This window comes from Hippocampus zosterae, chromosome 3, assembly GCF_025434085.1.
Source record: "Hippocampus zosterae strain Florida chromosome 3, ASM2543408v3, whole genome shotgun sequence".
Taxonomy (NCBI): domain Eukaryota; kingdom Metazoa; phylum Chordata; class Actinopteri; order Syngnathiformes; family Syngnathidae; genus Hippocampus; species Hippocampus zosterae.
In genome coordinates, this window is record NC_067453.1 from 10,503,185 (window position 1) to 10,519,137 (window position 15,953).

Below are 15,953 nucleotides of genomic sequence, written 5' to 3' on the forward strand. Positions count from 1 at the left end.
TTGACCCGAGTTGTCAATAATAGTCGTTGTCGGTTCTGATTTTGTGTGTGTGTGTGACAGCGAAGAGATGTTATCACAGGCACAGTGGAACCCACAGATGCTGAGTGTGAGTGGAACAGTGACAAGGATGAGGAGGAGGAGCTGTCTGTAAGTAGAGCTTTCAGCCTCTGGCAGTTTTAAATCTTCAAAGAAGACAAATTACCCCCCACCCCCAATCCACAATGCAAGAGTTTCCAAGTGTCTTTAAAAAGAAGTCTGACAAGCCTCCATCAAAATACAGATAGGATATAAATATACATAAAATATATATAAAATACACTTAAATATACACACTATTGAAATAATGCTATTTTGGGGGTTTCTGTCTCGTGCAAGTGTGCAGAGTGTGACTTTTCCTTCCAAAAGATGACTAGGCTTCAGTCAACTTAATGTTGACAGCTTAGCATTTGTTGCTGCGTTGGGAAACTTTTCTGACCCCTCTATTGACTATGTCACCCCGCAAAAAGTAATTACCTACAAATCTAACAACTGATGTTCACGCCTACAAATAAATGGCAGCAACGCAAAGCTGGATACCTCCAGGTTACAAAAGTGAACTTGTGAATAGGAATGCGTTTTGGCTATTTTGTGCCATGTTTAAAACTGTCTTGACAACAGTGTCCTGTCCCTGCGATGTCAACACTTTGCTTGCTTCTAGTGCATGATAGGAATAGGCAGAATCATCGCACAAAGTGTGGACAAGTTTTGACCTCCCCTCGTAGTTTGTGGTCCAAAAAACATCTACTATGGGAAGTCAAGCTACTGTACAGCCACGTAAACATTCACTAAGCATCTCCTTCTGCATTATTCTGATCAATAAAATTGTTTAGTTTTCCTCATGGCTCAGGAAATGAAATCAAGTCAAATACCCTGCTTTAGTCATTGGTCAAATCAATAGGACTCATGTGCGAGTTAAGTCCCTCTTGGTTTTTCATTGAAAAAAAAAACAGACTTGCAAAATCGAGCCTCTATGTTGTGATTTATTTGTTTTTGTCCCTCACTGTTTCAAAATAAGATTTTTGATTGTTCCCATTCTTGGTCCTCTTGCTGCAGGAGCAGATAAAGAAAAAAATAGCTATTGACCCTGCTAAGAAGGAAGAGGCCACACCAATGGAAGACCCAAAAGGCATCCCGGACTTCTGGCTCACCATATTCAGAAACGCAGACATGCTCACTGATATGATCCAAGTACACGGAATTCTTCTTAACTTGTTGACCAGTATCTCGCAACACTTGTCTTAACGTTAGTGTTCACTGTTTGCCTTCTGCTAGGAACATGACGAGCCCATTCTGAAGCACCTGAAAGATATCCAAGTGACGTTTTCTGAACCTGGAGAGCCCATGGTCAGTATTGAGACGTTAAATGAAAAAGTCAATCCCAAATGTAACAGCAAGAGTTCTTGTTTTGCTCTTCCAGAGTTTCACACTGGAGTTCCACTTTGAGCCCAACGGCTACTTTAACAATGCTGTCCTCACTAAAGTCTACAAGATGAAGTCTGAGCCTGATTCTTCAGAGCCTTTTTCATTTGAGGGACCAGAGATCGTCGACTGTGGCGGGTGAGGCTGTGCACTTGGCAGGCTCTTTGGATTGTCACTTGGACTCTATAAACCCATTTTCATTTTGGAAACAAAGATGACATAATTTGGATGTGCGCATATTGTTAAAGCAGAAAGAATTGCGAGGTTTGTTAAAATGCACGCAATCCGACTAAAGTGTAGTGAAAATTACTTTTAAAAAAATTGCCATAGAAAGCAACTTTCCAGTCATATAGGTTTACATAGTGGGAGGAAGATTTCACAATGTTTCACATTCTCACATGAGATATTTTAGTTGTCTCCTACTGATCAATGAGAATAGTCAAGTCAACTGTATTTAACAACAACATAGACTGATCTAACATTTCAATTAACAATGGAGTCATTCAGCTTCAAGAGATATTTTGATTTTGCAATAAACTTTATGCCACTCAGGATTTTTGTTTTTTTTGTAGGCCGAGTAGATTGTTACATTTTGAATCCCAATTTTTGTATAAATGGTACTTGACCAGAACATGTTGTTCAATGTAATTAAAGTTTTTTTTTAAACCCTCCTTATCATGACCCTTTCGTTTGTAGAATAGTTTCAAGTGAGCTTTGTTTAAATTGCAGTGTTGTGCAAAATACAGTAGTGAATCTCTAACCATGTCATTGTATGCTAAAGTGTTACCTTATTGGAAGGCACGCTTTCCAATAATGCTGTAATTTGGTTGACCAGGTTGTCATACAATGGTGGGCTGTTATGTATGTGTAAGAAAAAAAGTAATCGCTTTATGGCACAAACCGTATTCTACAGACAAAAAGAGAAACAATTGTCGGGTGCCCGTTGCCGTACAATGTGATGGTCTACCGTGATGAAACAATTTTACCAATAAATGATGTTTTCTTCTTCCCACAGCTGTGTGATAGATTGGCACAAGGGGAAGGATGTGACCGTGAAAACTGTCAAGAAAAAGCAGAAGCACAAAGGTCGTGGCACCGTGCGCACCGTCACCAAACAGGTTTCCAACCCCTCGTTTTTCAACTTTTTCAACCCTGTCAAAGGTGAGTGCACAGAACTCATTTACCACGTGGTTTTATAGTCCTCAAAATTATGTTTTACACTACTTCTCATTTATTAACTCCACACATTTGGTAGCTTGGTTCTATCTTTACTTGCACATCTTTGAGCAGGACTCCTTTAAGGGGAGAGGAGTTAACATGCTACATGTCCACATTTGTCAAGTAACTCAGTGCGTTAAGCTAAACTCAACACCAGAGGTCGCCACACTTTGACCGTATTAGAACCAGGCCACTACTGGGTAGATGTTGAAACGTTGTCAGCTGTGTGGTAGTTCCCAAACTGGTGCAACTGCTTATTTCCTGTAATCACCATCAATTTAACCAGCAACCAACATGATAGCTGCCCCAACCTGTGTGCGTAATTTCTATATGTAGTCAGGCCAAGCGCCAGGCCATATCAAACTATGTCATATTTCCACATAATGGGCTGTTATACTGCTTCAGTGGGGATTCACGGTTTCAGATTTTTCTCCGTTTGTACATCAGACATGTTTGGGCAAGTTGTGTGGCTCTTCAGAGGCTGACCTGACATCTGATTTGTTAGCCCCATGTTTGTCTTCATGCTATCAAATTGTGATCGGAGAATGTGAATCGTGCTTTATTGTCTGCTCATGAGAAGGGCATGGGCTTCCTCGGACTATTTATCTGTTGCACCGCACGAGTTGCAAAGCTTACCTTACTCCAATTTAGTGCTGGAGTTTTGCTCTTTCCCTTGTAATTTGTCACGCCCAGCATTAAGAAATAATTTTCTTTTCCCCACTGGGCAGAATGTCTCGGAGATGAATTAACATGGCAACATGATAAAATGAGGCATCTGACGAATATTTTTTTTCTGTAAAAAAGGAAACTCACACTGCTGTTTGTGGAAGCAGTGCACGTCAGTGGGGATACACTTTGAACTATGGAAGTTGTTCGAGAAAAATGGTTTCATCAAATTGATTTGAAATTTGACGTCAATCTTGTGCATCAGTTGGAAGTTGCATGTATCCACGCTAGTAATTTATTTGAAATTCACTATGACTTCTTTGCTGGCCGTTATAAAAAGATGATTCAGACTGTTTATTTTCTTCCCCAGCTCCACCAGACGGTGGTGAAATGGTGAGTTGAGGTTACAATTCTCTGAGCAGTGACGTGAAGTGCACTATTTGGTTTGAACTGTTTTTGTTCTATATTTCCCCCCGCACCCAACCTAGGACGAAGACTCTGAGCTAGCTTTTGACTTTGAGATTGGTCATTTCTTCCGTGAGAGAATAATTCCCCGAGCAGTGTTGTATTTCACTGGAGAGGCAATGGAAGACGACGAGAGCGTAAGTAAAGATGTGATATTAGGTGCAATTAACATGATCTGATGTGTCGTGATTTTTTTTTTTTTGTTGTTTTGTATTTAATGCAGTTTGATGAGGAACTAGAGGAAAGCGATGAGGTTTGTCATTTTTCTCACTGGACATATTCACTGCACAATTCTGAGATGTGATTGAAAGAGCTATTTACGAATATTACAAATTTATTTCTGCATTGTGAGGCCACTATAGGTCTTCTTATCTTACAATGAACAAATACAAATGTAGCTTTTATGAAGATAAAATCATCTGTCTTGATTGACAGTTTTAAATCTTGATTTTCAAACCACAGTTCCCACAGCTACACTGGTTTATTAGAAATGACACTGATGCAGTGTAGTTTTATGTCACTGAGGAAAGTTCTTAAAACATCTTCCCTAAATATGCAGTTTTGAGTACATTATCTCAACATTCGTTATGTGAATCAGGAGCAAGATGAGGAGGAGGACGACGACGACGACGATGACGACGACGAGGGAGACTTTGATCCGAGGGTCTGTATGAATCCATACATTATACGGTCATTTACATATTTTAATGTCAGTACAGAGTGTTCTGTTTATGACGGTTACAATCTTACTTATATTTTTAGTAGTCTGTCACAAGCATACTGAGGCACCAGTAGTCATAACTACAATATATACAGTATATGTATGGAAAAAACATTTCTAGGCCGTTGGCAACCTGTGAAGTGCAGCAGTAATATGAGTTGCCTTCTTCACTAATCACTCAAAGTAATTAACACCCGATTAACAGAGAACAGGAACCACACGTTGAGTTGAGCCCTGGATGCACAATATTGCTAAATGCCATGTTTTTAAAAAATGTATATTTTGCTAGATCACTGGAAAGAACGTGCAGAAAAGCAAAATTTCAAATTCAGCCAGACTTGTGTGTGTGTGTGTGTGTGTGTGTTTGTGCGCGTGCATACACCCAACTTGAGACACTCGTGCTATCTCGGAACAAATTCTCAATGCCATGCTAACTGAATAGCCACCCCGTTTTCCAAATAATCCTAATGTAATTCCCACAGTACAGAGTGCGCCTAATTAAAAGCTAAAATAACTAAATTTAGCCATAAAAACAATGTGTACCCTAATTTGTGGACTACAAACCACACTTGAGTAAAGGCCGCAACAGCTCATTTTAGCCATAAAAACAAAATGTGTACATATATTCGCCGCTTTGGACTGATAGCTGTGTTTTTTCACTAGTACCACGCAAACAAAAAATATATTTTCTGCTTTAAAAAATGAAAGAATATCATTTTTGGACCAGTGAGGTGAGATTCAAATTCTACACTTTTGTGTATAATCACCTGTTAAATCCCTGCACAGTGGTTGGGAATCACTGGCCTCAACTTCTGATTGTTCTTCTAAACCTTTAATACAAGAGTTTGAGGTAATTGATGTTTCTCTTGTTTACCAAGCGTTTTGTCTTGCCTCATTTGCTTGTGAAGTGCCTGCCCTGCAATAGCCGTTCAGAGTTGTGAAGGGCCATCATATACATGAACGAAATTAGCCAGCATTGTCATCGATTCATTTCTCTCTGAAGTACTCTGGCCCCTTTAATTGCCGAGCTTCTGCCTCATTTCTGAGGTGTCAGTCTCCTTGATGCTGAAAGTGTCGGTGTGATTGTGGAACATGTGCATGACAGTGTCTCTCCTCCCACCACAGGCCTAATCAATCATGCATTTCTAGGTAAGGAAGAGCTAAGGAAGGCCGCCCTCCCCATTCTGCGTTCTCCATCCATTCTAAATTGCCTGTATGGATCTTCAGACCTTTGCACTCACTTCTTTTGGCTTCTGTTTTCCTGTAATCAAGGGTTGTTTCGGTGGTAACTCGCATCCTGCTCCTCCTCTTCTTTTTTTTTTTCCTCTGTTTTCTGTCAGGCTGCACCCAACACCCGTGCCGCACAGTCCAGGCTCTAATCGGTCGCATTTCCTTTTAGCTGCTTCTCGCTGTCAGCCAGTGGCTCTCTTGAAGCCAAACCGCAGTTGCTGCTTGTCTAAGTTGTGTTTGTGTCATGTTTGTGTCATACAGAAAGAAGCGCCCGCCCAGCCTGCTGAATGCAAGCAGCAGTAACTGCAGTCAGCAATGCACAAGGAGACCTGCCATCCTTCAATTTAGCCAATCATCTTGTTGCCTGCCCCTCTTGTCCTCCTATGAACGGTCAGACCAACACAATAGATACCCACCAAACTGAATTTTTGTTTTGTGCATGACTTTGTTTTTATTTAGCCCACTCTTCTTTGTTTGGCTTCTTTCTCACTTCAAACGGAGGTGTCCTGGTAATTGCCATCTTTTGGTAAGATGGACTTTAGTACATTATTGTCAAGAATCTCATGAGGAAAAATGGAATGTAAAAGACCCAAAATTAAATGTTCATGGATCTGTTACTCAGGGGTTTTGTTTTGTTTTTAACATCAACGTGAAAGTTGTTAATTCACCTCGGCACCGCTGAGCAATGTTGACTTTGGCTGGGCTTTGTTGTTGTACAATATATAACTAATTTAGTTTTCATACTTGTGCTTGTCATTGAATTATTTATCCTGGTTTCAGGCACCAGTTTGGTGATGTATTTCAGCAAGCCGCGTTGTGGAGGGTTAACTCTTATTTTAAAAAATAGAATAAAATAACTGCCATGTTCCAAGTTTGAACATTTAAACGTTATGGGATGGTGTTTAACGCGATACCGCAGTCAGATGCCAATTTTTAACAAACCATTTCACATAACGTGAGCACTTGAATGGACGCTACTATCACCGCCCTGCGAAAATAAAGCGCTTTATGCTTCCACTCAAGATCAGTCCAGTCAGTATCACAGCACAAGGGCAGACGGAAGCGAACTCTAACCTTTCAAAAATGTTGACAGTATGCAGGTTGTTTGGATGTTTTCTGCTCCCCAAACAAGCCAAATTGAATGTTATCTTCATGTATTATTTCCCCACTTCCACATTGTAATCACCATTTAAAGTTGCTCAAATATTTGTTGTATATGGGATTCTTTTTGAATAATTTGCTGAAAACAGTGTTGCCAATGTATTTTGCGCTGCCCTTCCAATTGAATTTGTTTGGTTTGGATCCCCCTGTTGGGAGGTCATCAGAAGCGGTCTCGATTGTATTGAGCTGGTTGCTTGCATCTGAGGCGTGGTTGTCCTACTCAAATGTATCACACGGGGTCCTGTGCTAACAAATGGCCTTAACTTATCTTGCTTTATTCTCTTCAATTTGTACAGAGTTAAGATATTCTATTAAAAGTTGTGCACCAATGAGAAGTGTGTGTCTGTGAATGTCTTTAGATCATGCGGTTTAGCTACTCAGTTCAAATTCAAAGTGAAATCTGCAAATGTGTGTTAGATAACATCAGGGGTCACCAACTTTTTTGAAACGTAGCTATGTCTTGGTTACTGGTCAGTGATAAGGTGCACCAGTTTGATAGACGCTAAGAAAGTTTGGATCACATGAACCTTCTGTTAATGCTATTTGTGAAGATGCCGGTCATGTTATATCTCAATAGTTTGGAAACAAAATTGAAAATGCAACGCTTCTGTAAAAATCTGCCGTAGTTGACATTTTCAAGTGATTTCTTACACGATATTCAGTGAAAATCGTGTGCCCTCACTGGTGAGCTAATTTCCGGCTACGCGTGATCCTTGGGAGCTACCTATCTGTTGCCGGAGGTCACCATGTTGTGACCCCTGGACTACAAAGATGGAAAATTGCCGGATGATCCTAAAAATACGACACTCTTAAGCCAGTTCTGAACCAAGTCTGAAAAGATGTTTAAAAATGTCTTTGGGAGTGAATGAGTTAAGTTAATTTGACCTTATTTCACCACTACCGAGTGCCCGTTCTTCCATTCTTTTGCACCAAACTCATCAGAGCCCGCCTTTTATCTCATGCACTGGGAGCATGGTCATGGAAGCATGCAATTGTCCAAAATGTTGTGATACTATGATTTCGGGTCAACAGGAGACCGTAGCCCACCATCTGATGTATGACGTGTTCCAAAACATTGAAATAATTAACATCTTTATCCAGAAATAAAATGTATGTACTTGTCACCCGGGGTGACTGACCATTTTTCACATGTCAACAAGTAGCAACCTGAAAGGAGTGGACCATGGTCTTGCTCACTCACAGCAAAGCCGACATCACCCTTGAAGAATTTGCTGCACTGCCAAGCATCATACAAGAGAACCAGAATGCCAGGAATTCTGTCCCGCAGATAGAGAAGAGAGTGTCCGCTCTTGTGAGAGACCTTTGTAATGCATCGTGGGAGATATGGCCAAGTGCTCTGAGGTTTCTGGAGGTGGAGGCGGCCTGAGCTTGTGTCTCATTTAGCAAGCAAGTTTTGTCCTTTCTTATGTCACCTTGTGCAGAATCACCTCTCAGATGGGTGTGTTCATATTAAAAACTAGTTGAGGTGACAAAATGAGACATCTGGCTCAGATCGACAACAGCGCAGTCCAGATTTTGTCAAAACACGTATTTGCTCAAATTGTAAAGATGTCAAGAAATGGGTTACCGCTTTATCAATAGCATTGGTTAAAAAGAAGCATTTTGCTACCAACCTTTTTTCTTCAAGAAGAAGCAACTTTCCCCTGTCAGCGGTCACCAGGATGCCGCTTCTAATTTCAGATAATGAATCTGAAATTAGATGTGCTAAGATATGTTTGATACCGTTTTGAAAGCAATTTTTTTACTGCCTGTTTGTTTTTCCTGGCTCCTTGTGACCAGCGATTTCTGTTTGTCCGTGTTCTCTTAAATAAGTATGTTTCTTTTGGATTTTGTTGGTGTCTACATTTGTGGGATTCAATCACCATTCAATTCGTCCACAAACTGAGTCAGTTACCTTCTGCACACAAAACTGTCCAGAAGGAGGACCATCTTCGGTCGCTCTTCAGCCTGCCCAAATCCACTCTTCAAACCAATCTACCAAGTCAAAAGAATTAACCCAACCTTGAATGAAAGTAAACCAATCTACTCAAAATACTCCTACCCAGCGAGTGGGATCAGGAAAACAACATAGGTTTTTTTTTAATTATTATTTTTTGTGTTGATACGTTTTTTTTTTTTAAATTGAGGGAGGTTGCCCCCTGTACCTCAATCCAGCACAATTCACAGAGGGTGCTCTCTTCATCTCGAGCAGCTGCAGTCGCAGCCACTGTCGCGCTTTTTGGCTCCAAGGTGCACTTGGCAGCATTTCTGAACTGTTTGAATGTGAGCGTGGAGCAGTTGAATAAGTAGGTTTGTGTGTGACTCTTGTGTGCGGTCGGAAGCGATGCGAGCCAAATTGAGTTCCAGAGAGGATGGGGTGATAGAGGGTCACTTATGCAGATGACCTTGCTGTGACCTTCAGAAGTCAACGAGCGGGATGAAGAGCTCGTCGCTTGTGATTTTCTAGTTGCTGGTGTTGACATACGGGTCGCACTCTTATGCAGACGCTACAGTTAAATATGGTTTGTGATTGGATGTGTCTGCCATCATGGAGAGAGCCCTCAGCAGACCGGACATGCTGACTTTTCAGTCTGAGTTTGTGAAAAGACAACATTCGGCCAAACAATCAATATACATTTGCTTTTAAGTTCAACTCTTGCGAACACACACACACACACACACTGCACATATGCTTGGTGGTCTTCAATAAATGAAACGAATGCTGTGCACAGCTTTCATCAGAACAAAGGGAAGAGAAAAGCACGAGAGGAAAATGAACCGCTTGCAGTCCAAAGTATATCACAAAGTGAAGACACCAAGACCAGCAAAGTAGCAACCGAAGGTATTATTCTTTTAGGAAAGGCAAAAAGGTTAATTCTGTCATGCACTGGAAGATCATTTCATTGTTCTGTCTGTCTCTGTAGGTCGCTGGCATAGATAGATGAATAAATATACATAAATTGGACTTAATGTATAAGCCTGATTTGGGAATTTAGATCATTTCCCGCAGCACACCGAATGATCTCTCTGGCACAATGGTTGCCACTCAGGTGGGCCTAGAGCTACTTTTGTCCAAGTATGTATTTGTAGTGTGCCACACGCTGTTATTTGTTGCCCTAGCTGTAGGTCAAGCACAAGGGCTAAACCTGTCAAGTGCAAAATCCCACCCACGGCCCCGCTTCCATCACGGATTACCTTCAATAATATAGAAATAGTCCACGTCGATCACATGATCTCCTTTCAGGCTTTGCGGACATTTCGTTGTATGGCAGGCGGGGAGACAGCAGACCTGCATAGCTGCCATTCTTTGACAAAGTCGCCGGAACAGGACCCGGGCAGATCTCGTCACAGTAGCTCTTGCCCGAGACTCGTCAATGTCTTCACTGAACGTAGCAAAGGAGGAAGTATCTTGCCTGCTTAATTACAGAGGCACGCCGCAATTAATGCAATTGTTATGACATTTAGGACATTTTGTGCCTAATGGCATTTCCGTTGCTGCAAGTGTCGGCAGTAATCGTCGACCTAAGTCAGATCACAAAAAAAATGTCGCAAGAAAATCCAACACGTTTGATTACACCACTTGGATGCGAGTGCTATCATCGATATTTTTTTCCCAGCTGGATCTTCTGGTTACCAAGATGCATGATGTGCATTCTTCAAACAGGATGCGGAGGTGCTTGTATGTAATCACAGATAACATAACTGACTGCTGCGGAATGCGTGACAGAAGCTGCCTATTTATTTGACTTTTTTACAGTTCCTACAGCAACGCAATGTTTGACACACATCAGCCATTTGTTCTTTTTCCCACGCTGCTGAATGCCACGCGCTCACACACGCACACGCGCACACACACACATGCACACACACACGCACACACACACGCACCCACACACACGCACACAAACACACACACGTTAGCATACACTGGGTTTATCAGAACAATGCTTCAAATAGCTCCTGGAGTTTCATCGCGAGGGCATGTCACCAAAGAGCATAGGCACAGTTCTGACTTTACAACTGGTTTCCAAGTGTGTATGCACACGCGCGTGCGTGTGTGTGTGTGTGTGTGTGTTCGTGTGTGTGTGTGTGTGTGTGTGTGTGTGTGTGTGTGTGTGCGTGCGTGTGTCACGTTGCAGCTGTTACCTACGGGCTCTGCTGTGCATGTCAGCAGACCGTCACGGCGCAAGCTCATCCACATTGCTGCCTATTGTTATCACGGCTATGTATAGCGCAGCAGGCTTTCATCGGATATTAGGATGTATGTAAGCACATGGCCTCCCACTGATTTATCAGCAATAATTTGTAGATTTCCAAAAGCCATGTGGAACTTTCTCGCGAAATGTATTCTGATCAAGCAAGAATGTTTTATGTGCGGATGCTTGTGTGGAAGTGGGAGTCGCTGCTCGGAATTGAAGCTGATTTACATGGGACAGGAGATGTGAGCCAATCTCTTTTTTTGTCAATGGACGCTACAGCTTCTTGTTTGCTTTCAAAACTTCGCTTGTAGCAGACGTGTGCACATTTTCAGCATGACGTCCCTGATCCACTGGTGAAAGAACACTTTGATCCTGTCCTCTTTCATCTATAACTGCTTCAAACAAAAAAGAGTATGCAGCAAAGTGGTTAAGATTGAATGACTGTCTGTGTCTTATGTGTTGTGTTGTATTATTTTTGTCACGTTGCGTGGTGGTGGTGGACCCCAAAAAGCAGGCAGGAGAGAGGAGCAGGGTATATTTGAAGATGTGTATTGAATAAAACACAGAAAACAAAAACAGCAACCAAAGCATGACAGTAGCAAACGCAACAATGACCCGACACCGAGTGTGCGGGCAGGAGTCCTTTTATATGCCTGATTACCTATGACCAACAGGTGTGCAGCTGCCAGGGGAGCTCCACACTGCCACCTGTTGGTCCCTAAACCGAATCGTGACAATTTTGTTATGTTATTATGACTTCAAGATGGCGCCGCGAGAGTGGCTGCCTTTACAGCAGCTCCTATACTTTTTGTCCTTCTACTTCCTTCCTTTCATAGCTTTGCTGCTGTAAATTGGGAGTTCCTCCATTGTGAGACGAATAAAGGTTTTCTTATTCTTATTATTCATACATTTAAAATAATATCAGTAACATGGCTCATACAGTAATTAAAAATACAGCATCCCTGCCAGTGCCGCAGTGACCCACATTACCGACTTTCATGTGTATACATTGCCAGATATTGGTGATCCTGCCTTTCCGGGTGTCTTTGCGTCAATACGAATATGATGGAACCTCTAAAGATGAGGGCTTCAGATATGATGAGTTTTGCGCAAAAAAATTTCATTTAAAGCTCCAACCATGAGCATCGACTCATCAGGATTAAATACTGTATAAGCACGCATTTGCCTTTTTCTTTGGCTTTTTGAGTGACTATTAAAGTAATAAGACTCCAATGTCATTACAGTGGATATAAAATGTCTAAGCAGCCCTTTTCCCTTTCCATTTTTTGTGATGTAACAAATGACACGAAGATCATAATTAAAAATTTTTTTAAAACGTTTTGGTGTGTCCTCTATGTGCTACGATTCAAGTGAAAACAACAACTATACAAACTACCCCATGTGTTTGGGGGCATTTTATCATGGTCCAAGGAAATTAAGGTTGAATGTTTAGGCCAGGGGTGTCCAAACTTTTTGCCAAGGGGGCCAGATTTTATGTGGTAAAATGTCGGGGGGGGCCGACCTTGGCTGACATTCTTTACATTGAACAACAATATTGTTCAACAAATTTTAGTAAGCCAGTCTGTTTCACATTTCCATTTTTATTTTAATTTCAACAATCTGAAGAATTTCTTTTGGTTCATTTGAAACAGGAATTTGAAATATGACATATCAGTCAATATGAACACGGAGCGATGTCTTGTGAACTCGTGAGTGATGCCCTCTAGTGTCTAAATGCTATTACTCATTTAGTGAATGCTATTACTAATTTAGCCACTAGAGGGAAGCAGTACTCTATGAAACATCACTCACCAGTCGACGAGACCTCAGTCAATGCAACACGTGTTCCATTGCGCCCAACCTGCGGGCCATACGGCACTGATTTTATGACAGGGGCCGAGGGCCGGATGAAATTCGAACGCGGGGCGGATTTAGCCCCCGGGCCGGACTTTGGACATGCCTGGTTTAGGCCATCATCTCAAATGTTATGTTTGGCTCAAGCTCAGCACTGCCAAACACTAAAAGAACATCAAACCTACAGTGAAGCGTGGTGAGAACACTATCCTACTTTGGAGCTGTTTTTCCTTCAGCTGAAACTACGGTCTTAGTCAAGGTGGATGGAGTTAGTAGCAGTTTCAAATACCAGTCAGTGTGAGCCTGAAACCTCCAGGCTTCTGCCAGAAAATAAATAAAGAAATAAATCCCGGAAAAGCCTGACGGAGCAACTGAACTTTATTGCGCGTTAATTAATCAGAGTCACTTTGAAAGGCAGCAGGTGTGTGCCAACTCCCATTTAACATGAAGTTGAGTGTACCGGTAATTGCTTGTGGAACAGTATTCCATTGATGTGAATACTGCCTGATTACATGCTGTTCCTCTGAAGGTGGTTGTACAATCTTTTTTGGCTGCACCTCTGGTGAATCTAGTAGCAAAGGATTGGAATTGCATAAAGGAGGAGGAGCTAAATCATGCACGGTCCTACATATTTGACAGGTATTTTTGTCGATGATAAGATTTACATATAGATACACATGTATATGCATCATTACCTATTATTAAAGTTATGTGATATCGTTCGATCTTTTTTTGAACATTTATACTAAGAATATATACTTAGCACTTATTGAAGTTAAGTTTGAGTGGTATATGATATTAAAATGTTCCTATTAATAGTGAGTCACTTATTGTTACGTTTGTATGCCGGTTTAGAATATGGTAGTGATATTTAACAAAGCGCAAGTGCAATGTAAAAAAAAAGTTGAATGTTAGTGATACTGGAACAGGAGATTTGGTTTTCCCTCTTTCCAAGTAAAAAAATGAGTTTGAGATCATTTTTCATGACTTTCCATTGAATTCACTGATTTAAAAAAATGTTTACTATGTGCACAAACCTTGACATACACAATCACTAAGACCATCAGACCATAACATCTGTTTCTGCATTTATTTACTGGACTTGACCACAAGGACTTCAGTTACGTGAACACCCCAACACTGTACTGTAAGGGTGGGGCCCCAGGGGCAAAAACAAACAATAATACAACTTCTTAAGCCATCCTTTCATCCATTCTGATCCTGTTCAGAAGGTCACGAGGAGCTGGACTGGAGCATATCCCAGCTGAGTCCTGGTGGAAGGCAAATTTACATTCAGAATCGGTTGCCACTGTCAACGTTGTCTTTATCATTCAAGGAATATAAGGAATTCATCACAGTTACTTTTACACATATGAATGAAGAACCACTGCGTTAGTTTTATCGCTAACGATTAAAAGTGCATAAAATGAGTGTAATAAACACAATTAAAAAAAAAACACGGACGTTATGACAACCAAACACCTCTCACCTGATGTGTCATACCCAGCCGTGCCCTCGGCTACAAAACTCCCTCATGCTGAAGTAGAAAGGAACAAACAAAGAACATTTTTCTTTTTTTGGGAATCTGTTTATGTCCTCCTCTGCATTTATACCTGGCATGTTATCATGTTTCCGTTGTGTGTTTCTGGGTCTGCAGTGTTGTCTATGTCGAAAGAGCGAGGGCGAGAAAGTGCTGATATTAATTTCGAGGCCGCCACAGCACCCACCACCTTAAAAAAAAAAAGCTCATGGGAAACAGTTGTTCTTTCCCACAAGCTGTGACACGTTCTGCTTTTATGACTGTTGCAATTCAGCGGCCACGTGACAGCGTTGCGTTCTCCATTACTATTTACAAATAAAGAAAATGATGCCTGGTTTGAACAATATCTCATTTTTCTCATGTCCAATAGGATGATTCATGATTCGAATGCTCTAGATCGGGGATGTCCAAACGTTTTCCGCTGATGGGAAAAAAATGAAAGGAAGAGGGTGACCCACTTCATCCCGTTTTTCGGAAATATGCTGACACCAATAATATAATGAATGAATTCATTATAGTAGGTCAGCATATGCTGTGTGTTTAAACATAGTAAAAGGAAAGGTAAGGCAGATTTCCATTGTGAATTTTATACACAAGGTAACTACCGTATTGGCCTGAATATAAGACGGCCCTGATTATAAGAAGACCCCCCTCTTTTTCAATACTCAAGTTTGAACAAATACTTTTTGAACACCAAATTAATTTTTATACAAAAATAATTAACAATAATAATATATTCAAGAGGAAAAGCATGTTATTTTGCCTCATTCAAATCTTAATATTTGAACATTTAAATATGTAAACTAAAGTGCAATCACATTTGTAAATGAATGGTTTCAGGTTTTTGAAATATAAATTACATCATAACTTCTCCTCAGCTGCCTGGCCGATCTTCAACCCACTTTTCTCCAGATTGTCGCTACGTTTCTCTATTTTCTGTTATGTCTTCTATTATTTTCTTCTCTTTTCTTTCTTACCGCTATTTTTTATTTTTCTTCTTCGTGCTACCGCTATTTTTATTTTTCTTCTTCGTGACAGGGGTTCACTTTGGCCTGGGGAGTCAAGTTCAGCATTTGCTTCTATGATATCTGGCGCTATCTAGCGTCGTGAATGGGTATAACGTCTAGACCCCGACTATAAGACGATCCCCACTTTTTCAGTTTCATTTCAATGCAAAAAACACCGTCTTATAATTGGGCCAATAGTATAGTGTGATTTACGTAATTTAAAGAACAACATTTAAAAGCAGGTATCAACAAAACAGTTTAGACATTGAAAGATAAGTCTGGAAAAAAAATTGCTTCGTAAAATTGTTCAAAGAATGTAGAGTGATTTTTGTGTTATCGTTGACAAAGTAAAATGCTGGTATTCGTGTAACATCTATTTTTAAATGATTTGTAATGTCTCTTTGTATTCAATTTAAAATACAATAAAAATGGTG

General features: G+C 40.8%; 1 protein-coding gene and 1 long non-coding RNA gene across 5 annotated transcripts in view; one reads left to right on the forward strand and one right to left on the reverse strand.

Annotated features, from left to right (window-relative positions):
• The window catches only part of nap1l4a (nucleosome assembly protein 1-like 4a), a 220,113-nt gene extending 212,859 nt beyond the window's left edge, over positions 1–7,254 (forward strand). Inside the window, exons 5-15 of one of the 4 annotated variants that reach the window (XM_052060113.1) lie at positions 61–147; positions 1,093–1,227; positions 1,312–1,383; positions 1,457–1,596; positions 2,474–2,619; positions 3,713–3,735; positions 3,831–3,944; positions 4,031–4,060; positions 4,406–4,471; positions 5,654–5,677; positions 6,020–7,254. In XM_052060113.1, coding sequence (XP_051916073.1) covers positions 61–147; positions 1,093–1,227; positions 1,312–1,383; positions 1,457–1,596; positions 2,474–2,619; positions 3,713–3,735; positions 3,831–3,944; positions 4,031–4,060; positions 4,406–4,471; positions 5,654–5,659 — 819 coding nt within the window. In that variant the 3' untranslated portion in view covers positions 5,660–5,677; positions 6,020–7,254. The remainder of the gene's footprint in view (positions 1–60; positions 148–1,092; positions 1,228–1,311; positions 1,384–1,456; positions 1,597–2,473; positions 2,620–3,712; positions 3,736–3,830; positions 3,945–4,030; positions 4,061–4,405; positions 4,472–5,653; positions 5,678–6,019) is intronic. The other 3 variants (XM_052060111.1, XM_052060114.1, XM_052060112.1) reach the window with 3 other exon arrangements.
• Positions 7,255–14,048: 6,794 nt separating this feature from the next.
• Positions 14,049–15,717, reverse strand: LOC127597242 (uncharacterized). The gene is made up of 2 exons (XR_007961616.1): positions 14,462–15,717; positions 14,049–14,243 (listed from the first exon to the last, which is right to left on the reverse strand). It is a non-coding gene; the product is annotated as an uncharacterized LOC127597242 (long non-coding RNA).
• Positions 15,718–15,953: the final 236 nt, after the last annotated feature.